Consider the following 23,574-nt stretch of genomic DNA (forward strand, 5'->3'; position numbering starts at 1 on the left):
TCTTTGATACAAAAAATTATATTCTATTTTACATTAAAATATTATAAATATCATATTATTAAATTTATCAAATTATTTTCCAATCTATATCTTTCCGTTGAATGATCCGTGACAAAGTTTCGTTTTCGAAAAGACAATAAGGAAAGAACAAAATATAAAAATCACTAACAATATATAAGAGGGCAGCACAAACCAATGTGAATATATATTATCATCTTTTGAACCTAACTTAAGCTGAAAACAAGTCATAGAGACAGGCATTATTTTGACCCGTCAAGAATATCTCCGTTTACAGCTAATATTGCTTTGAACGTCGTAATAACAAATAGTGAATCCAGGATGAATTTAACACCAAAATCATTTAAAGAAAGACGTTCATTTGGTGAGCAGATAATTTAAACTATTAACTATAAGTTTTTTATACTTGAAATTAAAATCAAAAAGAAAACTAAAACAAAGTGCAAAGTATTCGCGAAGTTTTATTTAATTTACAGTTTAATATTTTTATTTTATTGATAACATTAAATTATATATTTTATCACAATTATCATTTCAAAGAATTACGTTCATTTCTGAAAATTTCTTATTAATTTTATTGCATAATGTATGATATTAAATGTAATAATTTTAGATACATTATTATTTTTTTTATAAAATATTGATAATTTAAACAAATTCCATCTCAAAATTTAGCACAAAGGGTTGCAGATGTAGAATTAATTAGACAACATCATCCAAATAAAATACCTATTATTGTTGAAAGATATTATGGAGAAAAACAATTACCCGTATTAGATAGATCTAAATTTTTGGTACCGGATTATTTAACAGTGGCAGAGTTCATCAAAATTATTAGGTATATATTTTTAAATTTTACTTATTATATAAAATTCTTAAATTGCAAATAATATTAATTGTTTATAATTAATAGACGTAGACTACAGCTACATCCAACACAGGCATTTTTTTTATTAGTAAACCAAAGAAGTATGGCTAGTGGTAGTATGACTATGGCACAACTTTATCAAAGAGAACAAGATGCAGATGGTTTTCTTTATATAGTATTTGCTAGCCAAGAAGTATTTGGCCATTAAATTCCATCATTTTAGATTAAAAGTAAATCTAGGTATTTAAATAAACAAAAATATTATTTTAATATTATAAAAGATTTAATAATTATAGATAAATAATTTTTTCAATATTGTAATATTTTTACTTATAGGTAAGAAAATTTTTTCTTAGGATATACTATATGTGCTAAATATTTTTAAGGATTCTTAAGAAGAACTTGAGATCTAATATAACTTACATCTGCCTTTAACTAAATATGCAGAATCTTTGTGATCGACTTGCAGTACCTGCTGAAATAATTAATGGAACAATCAAGATTGTCATTTGTGTGTAAAATTATTATGATGCTTTGGTACACAAATCAAGTATATTTTACATAAGCTAAAGTATAAGATTAATTTTATTGCTGAAACACACTTTTATGATTTTTCGATTGTTATAGATAATAACTATATCAATCATCAATCTCAATAGATAATAGAAATATCAATATTTATTAGTTAGTTATAACTAATTTGAATTTGTTCATTTGTATTCATCATATGAATCTGATAGATTTTAAATATTTATGAAAAAAGAGTAATACTACATACAATACAATAATAAATAGTGGCCAGTTACATGTAATAAATTGTAAAAAATCTTTATAAGCAAAAAGTGAAGTCAAATCTTATTTACATTCTTTTGTAACTATTATATAAATTATGTAAGAAATATTACAATTATATATGTCAATATATATAATAGTATTTTATTATATATATATATCAATATTCTAATTTTTAGTTTATCATTATTTTAATTTACAGCATTTATATATTCTAAATAAATTAAATTGTTAGTAGATACATAAAATTTTGGAGAATTAACAAAAAAAATATTTTGTTATTGGTATAAAAAAAAATATGTATCTTCTATAATTAATTTATCCTATTCATAAAAATATTTTAATGAGAGTGTTCATACATATAATAACACAATATACATATATGTCATGTATATTAATATAATGTGATAATATTATTATATTCATATCGTTTTATTATTATTACAATATATTTCTATTACAATATACAATTGAATCTTTTATTATTTGCTATTTATAATTTATGACAATTATTTTGATTCATGTCTTAAAATTGAAAATAAGCTCAGTTATCTTTGATTTACATAAAAGTAAATTAAATAAGAAACAGAAAGTACCTGACATTGTAAAAGTGAAAATAATGATCATTGCATCAATGAGACAATATAACTAAAAATTCAACATTTTCAGCATTGTTGATTTTATTAATATCAATAAATATTTTCAAGTATTTTATGTAATAATAAATTGTCTCTGATATTAATTTGATACAAATTGAATTTACATTTAATTTGATTATCTTAAACTTCTTAAATGATTAATATAAAAATACAGCTTTTTAATATACATTTTTAAATTTATTTTATATTTTAATTAATAATTTAATTCAATAATAGTAATAAAAATAAGCCTTTAATTCATAAATAAATGAATATTTCAATATGATATTGACTAGTATTGATATTAATAATATTATATATATATAAATAATTATTAATATTAACAAAAAGGTTATTATTGTATAATGAATTTATGTATTACATAAAAAATTATTTACAATAAATAATTTTTTGCAATACAATGAATATATTATTATTAAATTTGTATTTTAAATAATTTTTTATTTCGAAATTTAACATTTAGAAATTTAAATATAAATTAAATAAAAGATAAATATGAATACGAGATAAATAAATCATTTCATGAATCATATGTATACTTTAAATTTTATTATTCGTATAAATATTTCACGTTTTTATATTTTTACATATCGTATGTACATTGTATATTTATATTTTTTTTATTCCTATTATTAATGCTATATTTGTTTATTTCAGTTATTAACAACAAGAGAAATTATAAAATTATATATAAATTGATTAGAAATAAAATTTATTTAAGCATAGATGATATATAGAATAGATTTACTATTCCAAATATTTTTTATCCTATATCTCCTATATCCAAGAATATCAAAGTTTCCTAAATATTTTAGTGTTATTTTTAATATTACGTTAAATATTCGTTTTATGTATCATAATATATTATGTATTATGTTGAGATAGAGTTATTTTATGAGATCGTGATTCGAAATATTGTAATATTGAAAGATATTGTAAAACTGTAAATATCTATATTTTTTATAAAAATAATAAACAGATTATACTTCCGAAAGAAAAATGATGAAAATGTATTTAGTTAACATTTCCCATCTTCTGTAATAGTATTCACTAAGAATAAATATAGACAATGATAAATAATGAAAGAAAGATAGAAACAAATAAAAAATTGTAAAATCAGCGCCATTTTCAGAATACCGTGAAATTAATATAAACAAGAAAAGCAAATTGTAGGAAACAAATAGAAATAGAAATAGAAATAGAACCATTAGTGCCATCTCTTGAGCATCAAAAATATTTAAAATAAAATTAGAACTTTTGATAATTTTAATATTCAAGAGATGGCGTATAATTAATTTTAATTCTATTTTATCTTTGTATAAAAAAATGTTTTTAATATTCAAGAGATAGCATTAATAGTCAATTCTTATCCTGATATTATTCTTTTTTTGTTATTTTTTTTTCTTTTTTTATATTTATTTAATTTATAACAATATAGAAATAACACTGATTCTTCGATTTTTATCCAATCTCTGTTTTCACGTTATATGCTGCTCTTGTTTATACTTGTTCTTAAAATATATTCAAACTATAATTTATATCTTCAAGATATAATCACAATAATAAGACATAATATTTTATTATCTTCTTTATTTAATTTAATTATTAATTAAAAATCTTAACAAAGTTCATTGAATTAAATTTTAAATGTTGAAAATATATAATCAATTAAACATATCTATTTTGTATATTATAATGTTAATATATTTGAACACTTTTGAAGAATCGAGACTAAAATAAAAAAAATTGATACAAAATTTTAATTGAAATTTATTTATTGAATAAGTAATTAAAGTTTGCATTAAATAAATTAATTTGATAAAATTCTATTTCTTCATTATATTTTCTCTTATTTTATATAATGTGAAAATATATCTCACAAATATATTAACAAAATCTATAAAAATCTAATAAAATATATAATTGTTCTTTCGTTATTGTATGTAATACGAAATAAAGAGGTTACATGCATATTACGTATATAACCTTCAAATTCCAAAGAATATTGCATGTAACTCTGTTTTATACTTCGTCTATGGTTACATCCTTTACCATCATAGCAATACTGAAAACAGTTCTCAAGATTACCGAAGATCCGGCGCGACATACAAATTCTGCAATAGAAGTTTGAAATCATTGATCTGTATGCAACTGTACATCGATGGCAGCAAATGCATTGTTGAGTAGCTATAAAGGTGAACAGTGGGGTTAGACTCGGGGGAAGGAGGCAAAGGAAAGGTAAAGGTTAGAAGAGGTTATGAACTCTAACCCACGGATAGTTGACGAAGTTTAGTTGCTGCTATGAATTGTCCAAATGATGCATAGTCAAATTTGTCATCGTTATTAATAATATAGGTAAGTCCTTGTAAAAACGTATTTTTTAATGTTTAATTTTTTGTTATCCTTTCGTCGATAACAATACTTAAAATTTCAAATGCTAGGTCACTCACATCATGTCAATTCCTTTAGTAAATATAGTACAAATTATTTACACTATTTGCTTTAAATAAAATAATAATAAATAAAACATTCTCGCTTAATGACAACATAAAGATCATATAATATTTTGACATTGTAATTATGAAATTCTGTAACTCTGTTGATAATGTTACTTTGTTGATCATTTTTTAACTTGAATATTAAAGAATTTTCAAATTAATATTGTATATTTGTCATACACAATGTTATAATATACATAATATACATATAATAAATTCAAATATTAGTATCAGTTTTTTACGAAAAGAATAAATTTAAAATTTCATTGTACAAATATTGTACAAATTAGAAATGAAAATATTAAACGTTATTAACAATTAAAAATCTTGAAAAATATTTATATTGTTTTTTATCTTTAAAAATAAAAACATTTACGTCATTCTATATATTTTTAAAAAAGAATAATGCATATTTATGAAAAATTGATTATAATAAACTAAAAAGGAAACAATAATATGCGATTAGTAATATAATTTTAACGCAGCGAATAGAATTACAAGATAAATCTGTGTCGATACAATGATCAAGTAGGTAGGAGGTAACCTTCGGACCCACGAGCGACCTTTACCTGTGAAGTCCGGTCGTATAGAAATAATTACTCTCGAATGACTATTCTTCTTCACTGATGCTGTTCCAAGAAATCTTTAACTGACTTGGAATGATCATTCGAAAGGTTATAAGCCAACGTAATATATTTAGAGAATACGAATTTAAGTAATAAAAAAAACATTATTTTTAATAAAAAACAAAAAAAGTATGTATTATAATTTTTATATTTTTATATTAAAATAATTAGAATTATAAAATTATTATTATAATTTTAGATGATTTATCGAAATTTAAATTTATTTTATTTCAAAGTTCAATTTATAATAATTATAAAATATAATTTTCTTTATTTCGTAAATTTTGTATATTTTTGGTTATAATCATGATATATAATCATGATATATATCATGATATATAATATAATACTAATAATTGAATTTAAGTTAATTAGGATTACATTTTCTTTTTTTTTTTTTGTTTTTATTTTGTTTTTAATATCACATTGTATATATATTTTTTTCATAAAAAAAGATAAAATTGTCAATAGAAATCGGATTTCAGTTTTACTAGTTATAAGAAATTTATGTATTTCGTACGTAGTTACAATATAAATGATGATTTTATCTTTATATCTAAAAACAATACATAGGATATTTGATAGTACATAATATATATTTTTAATTTAAATTTTTGCTACTGTTTGCATCTGACCTATTCTCGATTGACGTCGCGACCTCGAGCCTCAACCGATAAGTCATCGCGGGCGTGTATTACGTGACATAACCTGTAACGCTCGTCGAGAGGCCACTATGCGGTCCTCTATAGCGAATGCTCTCGCTCAGGTAGAAAAGCAGGCAAGCGGGGCGAGAATGCACCTGGCCGGTGTGTCTTGGCGGTATACAAGAGAGTGACCTGCCAACCTGCCAGTACAGCGAACGGCCTGCCTGCGTTCACCTGCGCAAGGTTGCCTTTAAACTTCGACGTGGTGTTTTTGTGCATTAGCAATTATACTGAGTGAAACGATTTCATATATAGCAAATGTGTCATTTTGTCATATTTCCATGATTTTAGTTTATTGAAACATTGTTTTTTGAAACGTGAATATTATTCCGTGCGTATTATCGCGTGGCTAGCTACGTTATATTTTCAGAACTGTGCGTGACCTGTGAGAGCGCCACCGCCGACACACGCAAATGCGGTGATACAGGTCGACCCAACAGGTAGTGTATTGTGTGTACCGTCCTCGAACTTTAATGTAAAGCACGTCGCGTGTTTTCTAAGATCGGTGTGAAGAAAATGCAATTCATCTTATAAAATGTTTAAAATAATTAATCTCAAGTTATATATATATATGTATAAAAAAGAAATACAAGTAATGAATTTATGAAAAAATTAGAATTCTAGATATATAATTTCAATTAAGATTGACCTTTTTGTTTTTTAATAACATATTTTGAACTGCTGTTTAGCAGACTATTCTTTATGACGCATCAGATACTATTTAAGATATGATTTTTGAAATATAACGATAAAGGCAATCGCGATAAAATTTGTAAATGTAATGGTGACACGTGTCTAAACAGGTCAATGGCTTGAGTTTAAAAAAAAAAGAGAATAGGTATCATGTTACTATCGTTAAATTCTTGATCGCAAAATGGAAAGACGATGAATCTCGTGTATGACACTTCCGTGAAATCAGATATGTGTAATATTATTGATTACAAAGATAATATTATAGACATTGATTTCCATTGAAAAATTTAAATTTAAAATTTGTAAAAGTATATTTTCATTCGAAAGTAGTTGCAGTTTCTTAGTTAAAAAGTTTATCGCGATTAGAAAGGTTGAGAGTACGCTTGATGTTACGACGCATAATGAACACAAGGTTTAAAAATGTTGACTATTTTGGAGCAACGGTACAGGCACCGTTTTCTCATGTTACTGCACTGACAGTGGTGACGAAGTCGGATCACGAGTGTATGGAAATGGACCATTCGCTCTATGACAGCCAGTGTAGCATGGCTATGGTATCGGCATGCGCCTAACCACGTAGCAACCTACGAACCGAAGAACTCGGGACCATCTCTTTCACTTCTTAAAATGGTAGGGGGAAAGGGTTGCGGCAGGTAGGGGCGGGCGGCAAATGCTCCAGTTTTCATTTTTATACCGCACCGATACTTAGGCCTTTAAACGATATGTTCTGTTTAGATGAAATCAAACCATATCATGATTTATCCAATTTTACTCTATACAATATTTTTATTATCTGTTATGCAATTTTTATAGAAAAGATTTTCCAAATATTTTCTTTTAGATATATTACAATTTAATCATTATGAAATAAATATTTAATTATTTATTCATTTGTTTACATATAAATATAATATTATTATTATTCCTTATTAAGTATCAAGCAACCAAAAAACATTAATTAATGAATAAATTTATAGTTATTAATTTGTATATACTCAATTTTTTTAAACAAGTGATATTCATTATTTAGAAAATATATACTATTATGATATATATGATATAAATGCAGAAATATTGTATACGTTATATGAATCTTTAATTCAACGCGATTTTCTATCTTTGCAGGTAGAAATGGACAGAGATCATAGGGAACAACACGATCACGATAATATAAATGAAAACGAGGAAGAACAAAAAGTAGGAATGGATTTTCGTAATTTATCTCGTCACCATGGTGTGGATCATGTGGCTGATGTTGAAATAGAGGTGCTAATTATTTCTCTTTAAAAAATCGATTCGAATATTATTGACCTAATGCATATTTTTAAATTCTTGGAATAATTAATTTATAATTATATACAAAATAATATATTATTTTTATTACAGCGGGATATGGAAGTTGATCAAAATGATCGCATTGAAAATTTACAAGATGATAAATTAGATCAAAATATAGGAAGAAATTTTCATAATTTAGCGCATCATCCCGCTATGGTGTGTTTCCGATTTATAAATTTTAATAGAAATTAAACATAAAATTTTTATTTTTAGATAAGTTTTATTAATTATATAATACTGAATAATACTGAACATATTTTAGAGAGACATGGAAAGAGATCAGAATAATCATATTGATAATATGCATGATGATAAAATTGATCATAAAATGGGACGAGATTTTCGTAATTTGAGTTCTCATACTGGTATAGTTCATTTACACTCAGGACTTGAGCATTTAAATAATGTTGATGTAGAGGTAAAATTTTTATTTATTTATTTTTTAATTTCTATTGTCGCATATTTTATTTGTTTTACATTCAATATTTTTTAGGTAAAATTAGCGAGAGATGTCCGTGGTTCTTTAGGTTTGGGTCTATCATTAGAATTATGTGTAGTTTGTGGAGATAGAGCTAGTGGAAGACATTATGGAGCAATAAGTTGTGAAGGTTGTAAGGGATTTTTTAAACGTAGTATTCGAAAACAGTTAGGTTATCAATGCAGAGGAAGCAAAAGTTGTGAAGTTACCAAACACCATAGAAATCGATGTCAGTATTGTAGACTTCAGAAATGTCTTGCTATGGGCATGAGAAGTGATTGTAAGTTTCTTGAAAATATTAAAAATAAAATTAATTTTTTTTACACAATTATTATAACTACATTATAGCTGTTCAACATGAGAGAAAGCCAGTGTTAGGTGAATCAGCAGGAGCAAAAGTAGGAAATAGAAGTCCTAGAGTTAAACCAGAACCACAACAATCAATATCTGAAACACCTCCAACTTGGGAACAACCTGAAAGTCCTAGTATGGAAGATCAAAGCAGTGATAGTGATCTCAGTGATGCATTAACATTAGCAAGAGAACGTTTACTTATTTCGCATGCATTGGATAGCATGGCTAAACTTATTGGAGAAGTATGTTATTTATAGCATTTTTCATATTACAATATATAATATTTTTTATATTATTATATAATTTTATTATATAGAGCGTTAATGGTTCAAGTGAACCAGAAGAAGAATGGACTGGGCAATTAATTTCTGAACGACATACATTATTCGAATTAAGAGCCCCTAGTCCAGCTCCTGCATATTTATCAATACATTATATTTGCGAAAGTGCCGCTAGATTACTTTTTTTGTCAGTTCATTGGGCACGAGGAATTCCGGCATTTCAAGCATTACCGTAAGTAAATAAATAATATATATATTAATTATAATTACAAACGCGAATATTGGATAAAATTATTAATATTTATAGATCTGAAGTTCAAACAACATTAGTACGCAGTTCTTGGGGACAGCTTTTTACATTAGGTCTTGCACAATGTGCATACACTTTATCCCTTCCAAGTATTCTAACATCAATAATAAATCATTTGCAAGCTAGTATTGCACAGGAAAAAATTACAGCTAGTAAAGTAAAGTCTGTCACAGAACATATATGTAGACTACAAGATTGTGTAAGTTCACTTCATAAATTGCAAGTGGATTCTATTGAATATGCATATCTTAAAGCTTTAACGCTTTTTAGTGCTGGTAAGTAAAATATAATTTATTTATATAAAAGTTCTCTATTTTGAAAGTGATATTTTTTTAGACAATGTCTTAGCCGGTGTTTGGCGTAAAAAAGTTGAAGTTTTACAAGAGGCAGCGTGGACAGAATTACAACAACGTGTAGGATCTAACAGGCTACCTCGCCTTCTTTTAAGGCTCGCACCACTTCGTTCGATTAACCCTAGGGTCTTGGAAGATTTGTTTTTTGCAGGCCTTATTGGTAGGGTAAGTGTAGCTAGTGTCGTGCCTTATATTCTTACTATGCAAGATTACAAAGCTGAGCCTGAAAGTCATATGGGGTGACAATTACTAGTTGTGCAATGTAAGTCGTGACCTAAAAAAGTGATATCTATAAATATATACATACATGTTAACATTGAATGCCTTGAATATTTTTATATATTGAAAAAAGAAAAGAAAAAAATGTAATGAGGCAATATTGATTTTTATTTTTCATAATGAACAATAATTGTTCACTTGCCTCTTTTTAAATAAAGCTGTTAAAACTCAGGGTAGATGTATTTTAACTTGTTAATCAGATATAATATCTAGTTTACGATATTTTGATGTTTTACATTTTTTTTTTTATTTATTACAAATTCACTGCCTATTGTACAAAACTTTCCGTATTATATAAAATATTGGTAAAAAACATTAATATATTTGTAAAATTATATTATTATTACTATTACAATTAATATACAATTATTTTTTCATCAAAATTATATTACTATAAAACAACAACAACATTATAATATTATATATTAGATCTTCGAAAAGTATTATTTGATCAAAGTGCAAAAAGAGAAAAGAATTTTAGCTTTGAATTTTCAAGTAAAAGTAAGTACCTGGAAAGTTTTGTATTGGCTTAATGTAAAAAAATATATGGGGCAATATATATTATAATCTATAATTTATTATTATTAGAGAACATAGCCCTTAATCGAATTAGTAATCTTTTATTTTATCAATATAACATTTAATGTTAAATAAAGTATTATAATTATTTTCATATGAAAATATAAAAATGTTATGTAAGAAAATTACTAAAAAATTTTTCATACATATATATTAAAATCTTGAAAGAAAATCAAAATGTTAGCTATATTATTTCTTTATAATTGCTGCATTTTCCGTCCGACTAAAAATTTAATGTTTTAGTAAAAGAGAACATAATTCAATATAAGTATTAGTACAAATATTTTGCGTTTCATTATAATTCTAATGATATCGTAATTTTATTAAGAATGAGTCGGCAAATGCACATATTTTACTTATTTTTTCTAGAAATTATTCATAAAAATTAATATTAAACTTGTAGATTAATTTTATTATAAATTAAACAAAAAGAAAAATGCATTATAATTGAAAGAAAAATTATATTTGAATTTTCTTAAAAAATATAAATCGTGCAATAGAACTAATTCGAGTAAAATATAAACGAAAAAATAATTGATAATTCTTTTTTATTATGAAAAATAAACAGAATTCTTTTATAAATTGAATTTATGTTATATATTGAGTATTATTTACTTTAAAACAGACAATAAAAATATATTTTTTATGAAAAACAAAAATACTTATCAAGTTAAAAGAGATGAAGAAATAAATATGAATGTTTACTTAACGAAATGTACATTTTATATCTTGCTGTTAATTTTATTCATTATAATATTAATATTATAATTATTATTACTATAGTAGTAATAATATAATTATAATATTAAAAATAGATTATAAATACATTATTTGTATTGTACTTGAAAATTAAGAAATATTAAATTAATGGTAGTATTGTTAGATGATAAGTTTGTATATTTAATGTTATCAATAACATGTAGAATATGGATATTTTTTTCGAGTTTTATTGTAACGAATCGTTAAATATTTTTAAACCATTCATAATTGTTAATATTCATAAAAATGTTTTGCTGATGAAATGATTAATATTTCCTTAAACATTTTTATAATTAATATGTATATATAATATTTCTAGCAATGTAATATTTAGTTAAATATAAGTATTTTCTCTAATTCGATAATCCAAAGATTAAACCGCAATACGTTTTTTTACAGATATTCCTGTAAATTATACTTGTTGATTAAAATCTGATATAATTTTTAGTAATTACCAATAGCATATTATATATTTTAATAAAAATAATAAATTTTTCATAAAATGGCACTATAGTGCACGTACCAATAATGATGTTAGTAATAATTTAATTTTATATTATAAGTCATATTGATTGTAATACATGGAATTGTTATTTGTATATTATAAAAAGGTTCGTGTAACTCTGTTACAACACATGTATAATAACAAATATTCCAATGACAAATTATAAATGAAAATTATCTTTTGGCATTCATATATATTTTGTGTGATACAATTTTTATTTAATAAAATACTTAATGGACAATATGATTAGAAATTATAAGATGAGAGAAACTTGTATATAAATATAAAATGTGCCTGTATGAAAAAAAAATATTTATATTAAATATAATTTTGTAATTATCTAAGTGATAAAAAAAAATGCAAGAGAGACCTGAAGATTGTTGCTCTTTCAGTTTTATTACATCGAAAAATTATGTATATACGTATGTTTAACTGTAGCATAATGCAAAATAATCTAATCGAAAAAAAAAATAAATAATTGATAGCTTCAAGATTCGTTATTATTGATTTATTCCCAAAAATAATTTAAAAAAATAAATTTTTGCAAAAACATATAAAAAACATAGAAGGGGTGCAAACTGATGCAGGAACCCAATAAGTTTTAATATAGAGTCGTCCCTGTGCAGTGAGTCACATCCTAAGATTGCTTGTAGAGGCGCTTGCCGCCGTAGCCATTTTATCCATTAGTGTTTGTGAATTGGTTTCGTATGAAGTCAGAGTCATTGTATAGACTTGAGTTCGTATGAGACATTGAGTTCAGTAGTGGTTGGTCGAATGCACGGAAAGTACGGGTATGGACGAGATTGTGTTTGGTTAAGTTTTCTATTATTAAGTTTTTGAATAATCAGAAAAATCGGTTTCCAACGGCATCATCAAATAATTTAATACTCGTGATAAAACCGGCTATTGTACGATAGATATTCCTATCTTTAACTGTTTGGAACTTGTGTGACACACCTCCAAGGAACTTTTCTTTTTTTACGAAATACAAAAAAAAAGTATTCTAAATATTTGTGAACATTATTTTTAATATTTTTGAATGACATATGAATTGTGGATCAATATTATAATGTATCGTAATAAAAACAATTCAGAAGAAATTATAATCAAGTGTTCTCATGACAGTGTGAAATAAAATGTTGTAATAGTGGTGTTCTTTTTTTAAAATATACGTTATTTCGTGGCGGGAAATTTATTTTTGAAGAAGCAGACGTCACCAGGTACGTTAAAGCAAGATTATTTTTATAACAGTGCAGGAGTTTCTTTTTTTTTTCTTTTTTCTGCATTTCAGTTTGTTTTATCTTTAATGATTTTGTTTGCATATGTCATAATTAATACGATCACTATTTTAAATAATAAGCCAATGAATTTTAATAAGATATAAATGGCAAATTTGGCGATGTATATAAGTTTATGCAAATAGATCTTCGACAAGTCACTTTGTGTTCTGTTTTTCTCTCATTGTGTTTCTGGCAACGAATCTTTGCAGTATAATTTGCGTAATAGAAATGCGATTCATCTCATTAGACGCGTTGAGATACACCGCATCGTGTTTATTCCTTACATATATGCAAAATTGCTTTTTTATAATGCCTTTGTATTTGCACGCTTCTTTTCATCGGCAATCATTTCATTATTGAGGATGAGTTTGATTAGTTTTTTTTATCTTCGGTTTTCAGCTGGCCTTCCTCTGTGCAATTATTCTTTGGATATCGAGTTTTGAGTTACGATTAGAAACAAATTCTTATTTTATTCGACGACTCGGAACTCGCACAGTTTATCCATAACTCACCACTACCGGCTGTATTACTCTGAAAATTCTTCGGAAGGCGATGCTTTCTATCTTCGTTCAACGATTCGATTAAAAATCTTTTGTTAAAAAGCTACACAAATGCCGAAATCGGCAACGAAGTGGACATTTTGGAGGTCTCTGTCATATTATATTTTATTTTTTCGATATTTATCTATATTTGAAAATTATTTAAATAATAATATCGATTCGTTATTGATAAATCAATCTTTTAATTATATAATGATAAACATTATATATCATCATTGTTATACATTTTTGTTGATTGCAATCATAACAATTGCATATTGTTACTTAATCTCGTGCTGACTTAAAATTTGCACTTCTTTAATGAGTAATTCCGCCCAATTTTTTAACGATTGAATTTTAATACTTTTTGATTTTTTTTCATTTTTAATTTATCGAACAATCATTCCTTCCGTTTTTTTATTATATTTATCAATATCATTAAAACTATATTTGGCATACCCGATAATCAATTAATAATTAAAATGCAGCATTTGTATGCATTGAATTATATACATATAATTTGTTGCAATCTACTAAATGATTGTATAATACATATATATAGTTTATAATATATGTATATATAATAGACATAATTGGCACAGTTTATCTAATGTTTCTTAAAAACAAAGTAAATTAATTCAACAATTAACTAATATCTATAGTATATATAGATAAATACTTTTTTGATAATAATTTTTATGTTAATTCTGTTTACGATAAATATTTTAATGCTTTTTTAATTTATATAATTTTATAAAATTATTAATAATATATAAATAATATTTAGAATAATTAAATATCATTATTTTTCTATCATAATATAATAATATACACAGAGAATAACGTAAGAAATCTATTAGAAGAATTGTATTCTAATTAAATAATGATAGAATCAGTTTTAAATAAAAAAATTATAAAATTTATAATATATAATGTAATATAAAATATATAATTCTTTAATATTCTTTTATATATCGTGAATCATATCAAATAGAACTTCAGAACGGATATAAACCATGTTCTGTCGGTAACTCTTAAAGATAAAATAGGCACCGATGCGAGCGATAAATTAGCTTTTTATTGGAGAATTTTTTTTTACCTACATATACTACATATGTCATTTACGTGACGTATTCACAAGTGTCAACACGAAATATGCTATTATTCTAAAGTTTCTCTTATTAACTCGTATCATTTAAATTGTATTTTTCCATATTTCTCATGAAGTGCTTCAATTTTTTTCGTATATTTTTTATATTGTTGGTACAATTATGTTTTCTATGCATACATATAAAAAAAGACGAATTTCTTTCCTATGGGATGAGAACGTAACTGACAATTGATTACCATTTTAGAAAGTGCAAGAGACCTGTTGGCGAAGAGAACGAAGAGAATAAGAAAGGAAAACGGAAACGAGCAGCGGAAACAGAAATCGTGGTATCGACAAAGGAAAAAGAGGTTTCGGCTGTGGAAACGAAACGGAAAACCATGGAACACACGCTAACAAGATGCGACACTCGTTTACCAAAAATCACACCAATTATTGATGACTATGAGATCAGTAATCACGTGCTCGGTCTTGGAATAAACGGAAAAGTTGTTCAATGTTATGACAAAAATACCAGGGAAAAATATGCGCTCAAGGTGAGATAACAATTAACGATTCTTTGGCAGCATCAATCGTTTTTTTATCAATTTTCATTAATTCTATGAAATTATCAGTATGCATGAATACAAGAAAATGAAATGTTAATAAAACATAATTTAATTTAATTATTTTAATTTCAATGAAATATAAATATGAAAATAATCACTTACAAAAAATGAAATAATGTTTTTCTCGATTTCTCTTGACATATTAAAACATGATGCAATAAAATTTGATCGGATTTTTAGCTTTTATTTCTTTCATTCTATGAAATCGATAGACTTAATTAAAATTTCATACACGAATAATAAAATATGTTCAATTATATGATTACAAAAACAATGATATACAATGACATGTAGATAGAAGTTAGATTTATTAATTTTTGCATTACTTTTTGCAATATTATAATGCAATGTTATAATGCAATTAATAATATGATTTAACGAAACATAATGATTTCAAGTATTTCAATTTATATAATTTATGCAATTTATATATAAATATATAAATATGTTTTATATTTTTAAATTTAACATGACACATCCGTCCTTAGTTATTTTTTGGAATATATAGAAGGATACTGTAAAGGAATCTGATGCCTTCGATGCAAAATGTACTTACTCTTAACGCGTTTAGAGAAATCTATCGATCAGAGATGTATCAATATCTAGCTAGCAGTGTTAAAGTATAATCATCGACTAACGATGTCCAAGCGAGTCCAGACCACGAGTCATCCTCTATTTATACTCGGTGATTTCCCATTCGACGATTCCGACCATGCGGTGTATCGAAGTCTGTTTGTCTCTTATTTTTTTTTTTTTATATTACTTTGGAAAAATTTTACGGATTCTTATGTTTTCATCTTTTCGCAGTTGGTTTCTTGAATCTTTATTCTTACACAATATTGAGAAACATAAAACATGAAATATCATTATAGTTTAAATTATTATAGAATTAATGAATTAATCAATGAATAAGTTTAAAATTGTAATAATTTTATCTTTTTTTTTTATATTTGATAATGCAAATTATAAATAATGTAATTGTGTAAAATTTTATTTATATTATAATATTGAAATTCTTTTCTTTCCTTCTTTCTTTTCTTCTTATAAATTATATTTATATTATTCATAATTTTTTATAAATTTATGTATATATTAATTTAACTTTTCTAAATTATATTTTTTCCTTTTTGTATATGAAAAAAAATATACATATATTTGTGAGTGAGGACATATATCTATATTATAAATAAGAATAATTTGATAAATTTCAATGAAAATATATCATTGTTTATATATTATTGATTTCTCATGCTTGCTTACAATAAAATTATTAATATAATTGAAGATATTAATTTGTAATAATAATAATAAATCTAATCCAATAATAAATCTAATTCAAGGATTGATAATATCTTTCTTATCATAAATAGATTGTCAATTATTATCGCAAAATTAGATTTTTTTTCTTTCTTATGTAACTGTAAAGTATTATACGAAAATGATTCGTAATGGTATAAGAATGAGTCATTCTTGTCATTTCTTGTTAATCGTATATTAATTAATATACAGGTTATTTCCATATCGATCGAATGCGTACGCTTTATAATACAAATGAAATTAACGAGAAACATTTCATTGAAGAAAAAATTTTTGCAAAACAGTTGATTTTAAACGAATAATTTGCAAGCAAGGCAAAATTTAATTACAATTTATTATGTTTAATTATTAAAATCGAATGATTGGAAATGAGCCATATGTATATACTTATAAGTCAGCAAAACTTTAAATTACACGGCACAACCATAAAGAAATTGAAATCTGACAGCAAATGATAATTTTATCATTCGATACAATTCCGTTTCATGATTATCTCTTTATAATAATTTTCGAATTCATTCAACACAATTTTAATATATTAATATATTAAATAATATATAACATATAAATTATTCTGCATTTTTGCTTAATTACTGGTAAAAGTTAATGATAATTTTTATAGAATATTATAAAAAAAATTGTTCTAAAAAATAATGTTTTAAGAAATTATATTTCTTTAAATTAATTTTATACAATTATTAAAAAAAAAGTCAATATTTGAAAGATCGTAACAAAGACTAATACATAATCTAATCTTGTTATGAATTATTTGATTATCTTTTTTTCTCGAGAACAAATTGTATCGTTGTCATCACTGTTTTATATTTCTTTGTCTTGACAAGACGTAGCATTCCAAGAATACTTGAATTTTTATACCTTGAGTTCTGTGCAAAGGAATGGTTTGTATATTTCTGCGATTCGTCAGTAGAATCTTAATAATAAGAAGTTAGTGAAATACCGATTTCTTTTCGTAAAAAAATTTCTTTGAAATTTTCTTTTGAAAAGAAAGAAAAACAAGAAAGAATTCTCTACTGTAAATTCATGATTAAAAAACATTATATGAAGAAAATAATATAATAATTATTTTAAATTAATTATATTATATAATTAAAATATATAATTTGTGCATAATGAGAGAAGAGTAAAAAACAAAATAATTGTAAATTTTCGTACACGTCCATGGCAGAAATGGATTAGTTTATATTATGCATTTCTTTTTCCGCATAAAATATCTTGATTTAAATTGAATATAATCTGATCGCAGTTTATTAACGATAACTTCAGTATTTAATTTATATGCTTGCTATTTGTTATCATAATATAACATTTTATTTTGTGCTAACGCTAATCATATTATCACAAAACGCTGCTTGGAGTACATAACCATGCATTTTCATTTAAGAAGCACGACGAACAATCGTGAAAAATCATGTAAATTGAACCTTGTTAGCTATTGCATTGTGTGAAATTGTTTAAAATGTTCACTTATTTGCAAAACAACAGATTTGTCAGATTTTTTTAAGATTTTAAATTTGAAATGAAAAAGTTGAAAATTTGTAAATTAAAAAATAAAAAATAAAAATTTTATGGATTTAAAAAATTTTCACATAAACTTATTTATTGGATAGCAATTTTTATGTACTGAAAATAAATATATCTTCTTATGTAATGAATTTTCACAATTTCATATATGTGAAAATTATCTTTTTCAACTTTTCAAACGCTTTTTTTCGTAATTATTTCCATTTGAAATCGGTTTAAATTTTTGCATCGAATCTATTTTAATTGTATTTGAATATTTTTTAGGATGTTCAATATATTGATCTAAAAATTAATCATATTTAATCATATTTTTTTTCTTTCTACTTTTACTTTATATTTATCATAATAAATTTAATATTCTTATATATTAAAGTATATAATTATAAGATATTAGATCTTTTGATTTGTATTTCATTTATGATTATTAAATAATATAAATATTGTAAATAATTTATATAAAGATAAAACAAAAATTATAAATTAAGATTAAAGAAAGAGATTATTGAAAAATATATTATTCAAATATTCAGTTCTAATATATTTGATTAAAGTTACTGAAATAAAAAACATTTGAACTTAATAGCAATTTTAGTGTATTAAATAATCTTTTTATTGCCAATTCTTGATATATATTCTTGATAAATAAGTTTGAATGACATTATATTTAATTGTATTTTTGAATTTAATAAAAATTAAAATCAATTTCAACAAATTATAATTAGAATATTTTAAATATTATAATTCATCGATTATGTTCTATGATATCTCAAGAATGTTAGGTTGCAAAGCACTATAAAATGTAATACGTTTTATCGATTTAACGGCGACGTCAGCTGTTTTTAGGTCATTCACCAGAACGTTTTAAAGCGGATGTACAGGATTCTTATGAACGCTTTTCAAAGAGATATTTAAAATTCATAGGTTCGCATATTCTTGTTGTCTAAAAATTGAATAACATTTATTTAATATTGCAAGTCATATATCAATTTTAATGTTTATTCATTTTTATCTAACTTATATTATCTCGTTTCATTTAAGCTTTAATATTAATTCTATAATCTCAGAAAATTCCTATAAGCTATATAATATAATTATTATATATGAAATTGTTAATATTGAATATTGATAAATATTACATTTTATATTTATAGGTACTATATGACTGTGTAAAAGCACGAAGAGAAGTTGAATTACATTGGAGAGCATCAAATTGCAAGCATATAGTACAAGTCAAAGATGTGTATGAAAATACATATAGTGGAAATAAATGTTTATTAGTTGTTATGGAATGGTAAGTATAGAGAATTTAAATATTTGAGTTGAATAATTTTATTATATAAATTATGAATATTAATTGAATGATATTAATTAGGAAAATTAAACATAAATTTAAAATATTTTTAGTATGGAAGGAGGGGAATTGTTTGAAAGAATACAAGATAGACAAGATGGTGCTTTCACAGAAAGAGGTGAAATATAATAATAAAATAAACTAATATATTATTCGTGTATTTGGTAAAAATAATAAATATTCTAAAATTATATGCAATTTTTGTACAGAAGCTGCACAAATAATGTATGAAATTTGTGTTGCTGTAAAGCATCTACATGACATGAATATTGCACATAGGGATCTTAAACCAGAAAATTTATTGTATTCTAAACCTGGTAAATAAAAACAAATAAATAAAAAAAAATAAATTATATAAAAAAGATTTTAACAAATAATATTTATTAATATAAATTTATTAACATGTTGTATATTTTGTTTTTAGATAGTACTGGAATATTAAAACTTACTGATTTTGGTTTTGCAAAAGAAACACATTTGAAAGATACATTACAAACTCCATGTTACACACCATATTATGTTGGTAAGTTATTTTTAAAATTATAATATTTTTTACAAATTAAATTTTATAAGTATATGTAAATAATAAAACAAAATTATTATAGCTCCTGAAGTTTTGGGACCAGAAAAATATGATAAAAGTTGTGATATATGGTCACTTGGAGTTATTATGTATATACTGTAAGTTTTATATTTAATTGTTAAAGAATAAAAATTTTAAAAATTTATAATGCTTATATTATGTGTTTTATATAATTTTAGATTATGTGGTTTTCCACCTTTCTACAGTAATCATGGTCTAGCAATTTCGCCAGGAATGAAAAAAAGAATTCGATTAGGTCAATATGATTTTCCAGCTCCTGAATGGTCTAATGTGAGCACAGAAGCAAAAAATCTTATTAAAGGTATGCTATGTACAGATCCAGCTCAAAGACTTCAAATTGATGAAGTTATGCGCAATAAATGGATTGCTGTAAGTATTATGTTTTTATCATTGTATATTTGTACAATATATATATTGTATAATGATAAATATATATTATTGTTTATTTTTTATGTGTAGCAATATACGGAAGTACCTCCTACACCTTTACATACTGGTCGTGTACTTCGAGAAGGTGAAGAACTTTGGCCAGAAGTTCAAGAAGAAATGACACGGTCTTTAGCTACGATGCGTGTAGACTACGATACAGCAAATTTAAAACAATTAGATCATACGAATAATGCGTTATTAAACAAACGCAGACGAGCGAAACAGTCGAATGCCGTACCACCGACTGCTAATCCTACGCCAGCATCCTAGGAAGACCTAATAAGAGCTAATTAACGCTGGTATGTTTTTTTACGAAGATGTATAAGGTATAATATAATTACTATGAGAATTGTTTTTTGACATTTATATAATGAAAAATATTGAAGATTGCAATGCAAAATAATCTTGAAAAAAGTTATATACACTAAAATATTAGACATTGTATTCAAAGTTGCATTCTAGCCATTTTAAAAAATAATACGAATTCCACTATACTGACTCTACAAATAACAATAAATTGCATAAATAAATACTATTACATATTTATCTATGATTCTAGAAAACATTTTTAAAATGTTAATTAGTTATAATTGTTAAATTACAAAAGCATAATTACTGTTACAAAGAAAACGACGTATAAAAAATATTTTCTCTTATGATGCATTTTTCATTTTAAATAGCAACGTGATACAAATTTAAACATTTGATAACATAGAAATATAAAATAAATATAAAAATCAATTAATAAGGTATAAATAAATAATATATTTAATCATAATTAATTAAAATTTATATTTATTGATGAAACGTTTATATGAAAATCGTTTTGTCATTAGTAGTTATATATATAATAAATTCATATTGAAAAGAAATAAATATAAAAAAATATTTTTCATTTTTAAATAAAATTTTAGACTTCATAATGAAGCTTGGTTATCTAATATGAAAAACATCACTTTTTAACAGCTTCTTATTGATTTACTTAAATTATAATTTATAAGTTAAAAAATTTTAATATGTATAGTGGTATTTTCTATATTATTTTTAAATTATTAAATTACTTATTTATCATATATAAAGAAAAAATATTTTGCATCATATAAGTTTTAATGACGCGTTTTTGAGTTTCTATCTTTGTACAGTTAAAAATCATATAAACTATAAAAATAATGTTCAACTAAAAAATAATGGGAAAAACGTGTTATGTATTTTAGTGATATTTTGACTGAGGCTGAATACATGTAAGAATCTTTATAACTGTTGCAAGGTGCTAAGATATTGCCCTATTATTTTTTAGATATTAAAATAGATGCTAAAATATCATTTCCTAATTTTTTAAATAAATACAATTTATAATAAAATGAATTTTAGAAATAAAGATGTACACATTGCATAATAAATGTAGTAATTATATTTTTTTTAGATATATTATAAAGTAAAAATAGAAATGAATTTAGATAAAAAATGCCTTAATCAATATGTGAGGTCAATTTTTAGTTTAGTATTCAATTAGTGTGATTAAATACAGATTTAGACAACATATAATTCGAGAGGTGATCAAATCTCATAAATCATTATTTCTTCTAAAATGACGAATATGAATGTAAATATTATATACGAAGTATTTTTAATAAGATACTTGTAATTGAAGTCATGGTTATTCATATTATGATTCTATAAATAAGTATTAAAAAGATTTAATAGTTGAAAATAGATCTTATGACTGATAAAATGATAAAATTAGGTCTTAATAATTAGGTCTTAATTGTTTCCATAATTCTATTCTATGTATCATTAAGATTTTTCAAAAGTAATAAAATTTATTATTAACTAATGTATCAATTTTAGAATCGTGGAAACAAAACTTTTTTGAAATAAATATGTGATGGTTCAGCTCCTAAATTTTATTAAAAATAATAACTTTGAGGATAAGTAATTTTTTATTGTTAAAAAATATTAATTTATCAATATTTTTGCAAACTTAAAATATTACTAATTCTGTAAAATATTTTTTAATTTTTCATATAAAAAATTATTGTATTGTAGCACTTTATATATAACATTGATAGTACAAGTTTATGAATATTATTAGAAAATATATGAAAAAAATATAAAAATTAATTTTTATTTGAGCTGAACTAAAATATTAAAATATTTTTGTAATGGATGTTAATTTGCACTGCATTTATAAAACTTGACAATAAATAGAAAAAATATCATTAATTACTTAAAATCGGTTAATTATTTAATTATAATTCTATTATTATTAATCACCATTCTTGACATTTCTGAAACATATTATTTCACTAATATAATTATTGTAAAAGTTTCGAAAACTATAACAAAACAAAAATATATATATATAATTACTATTAATATCAAAATTTTAATTCCTTTATCACTTATTTTCTATCTATAATATAATTATAAGAAAAATTTATCTAATTTTTAGATCATACATTATATATTACATTTATAATATTTATTATATTTAGATTTATTATTTAATTAGTGCACTTATATTTTTTTATATTATATTTTTAAGTATATTTAAAATATTTTATATAATTGTAAAAAAAATTAATATTATTTATAGAATTTATCATCATTAAAGTTCAAGACTAAGTTCCAAAATATATAAATATATATTTACACATATACAATATAAATAACTTACTTAAGCTATCTATAATTAAAATAAA

At 23.7% G+C, this 23,574-nt stretch overlaps 2 protein-coding genes across 6 annotated transcripts; both read left to right on the plus strand.

Moving 5' to 3' along the window:
* The first annotated feature begins 151 nt into the window (after positions 1–151).
* Positions 152–1,812, plus strand: LOC411870 (microtubule-associated proteins 1A/1B light chain 3A). 2 transcript variants are annotated; one of them, XM_395337.7, is made up of 4 exons: positions 152–382; positions 694–856; positions 932–1,126; positions 1,223–1,812. In XM_395337.7, exons 1-3 carry the CDS (start codon positions 340–342, stop codon positions 1,092–1,094), a joined length of 369 nt encoding a protein of 122 aa, XP_395337.1. In that variant the 5' UTR covers positions 152–339; the 3' UTR covers positions 1,095–1,126; positions 1,223–1,812. The 2 variants fall into 2 exon arrangements, with proteins under 2 accessions (XP_395337.1, XP_006565988.1); XM_006565925.3 differs by having other exon boundaries at positions 163–382; positions 1,334–1,812.
* Positions 1,813–6,625: 4,813 nt separating this feature from the next.
* On the plus strand, positions 6,626–21,272 carry LOC409246 (MAP kinase-activated protein kinase 2). 4 transcript variants are annotated; one of them, XM_392769.7, is made up of 17 exons: positions 6,626–7,488; positions 7,984–8,124; positions 8,245–8,352; positions 8,459–8,614; positions 8,690–8,954; positions 9,023–9,270; positions 9,345–9,541; positions 9,617–9,894; positions 9,956–10,211; positions 15,269–15,557; positions 19,640–19,779; positions 19,893–19,957; positions 20,049–20,156; positions 20,264–20,362; positions 20,445–20,520; positions 20,602–20,812; positions 20,903–21,272. In XM_392769.7, the coding sequence occupies exons 1-17, from the start codon at positions 7,387–7,389 to the stop codon at positions 21,140–21,142; spliced, it is 2,979 nt and encodes a 992-aa protein (XP_392769.5). In that variant the 5' UTR covers positions 6,626–7,386; the 3' UTR covers positions 21,143–21,272. The 4 variants fall into 4 exon arrangements, with proteins under 4 accessions (XP_392769.5, XP_016766395.2, XP_016766396.2 ...); XM_016910906.2 differs by lacking the exons at positions 6,626–7,488; positions 7,984–8,124; positions 8,245–8,352; ... (4 more) ...; positions 9,617–9,894; positions 9,956–10,211 and adding exons at positions 12,764–13,314; positions 13,774–14,020; XM_016910907.2 differs by lacking the exons at positions 6,626–7,488; positions 7,984–8,124; positions 8,245–8,352; ... (4 more) ...; positions 9,617–9,894; positions 9,956–10,211 and adding an exon at positions 12,766–13,314.
* Positions 21,273–23,574: the final 2,302 nt, after the last annotated feature.

The sequence above is a fragment of the Apis mellifera genome, linkage group LG2, assembly GCF_003254395.2.
Source record: "Apis mellifera strain DH4 linkage group LG2, Amel_HAv3.1, whole genome shotgun sequence".
Lineage (NCBI taxonomy): Eukaryota > Metazoa > Arthropoda > Insecta > Hymenoptera > Apidae > Apis > Apis mellifera.

Bases quoted from the DNA above. Each gene is read 5' to 3' on its own strand.
- LOC411870 (XM_395337.7), top strand. From the start codon at position 340: ATGAATTTAACACCAAAATCATTTAAAGAAAGACGTTCATTTG. The intron at 383-693 runs GTGAGCAGATAA...CTCAAAATTTAG, and splicing joins TAAAGAAAGACGTTCATTTG to CACAAAGGGTTGCAGATGTA. The intron at 857-931 runs GTATATATTTTT...TATAATTAATAG, and splicing joins GAGTTCATCAAAATTATTAG to ACGTAGACTACAGCTACATC.
- LOC409246 (XM_392769.7), top strand. From the start codon at position 7,387: ATGACAGCCAGTGTAGCATGGCTATGGTATCGGCATGCGCCTAACCAC. The intron at 7,489-7,983 runs GTAGGGGGAAAG...CTATCTTTGCAG, and splicing joins CTCTTTCACTTCTTAAAATG to GTAGAAATGGACAGAGATCA. The intron at 20,521-20,601 runs GTAAGTTTTATA...ATATAATTTTAG, and splicing joins GGAGTTATTATGTATATACT to ATTATGTGGTTTTCCACCTT.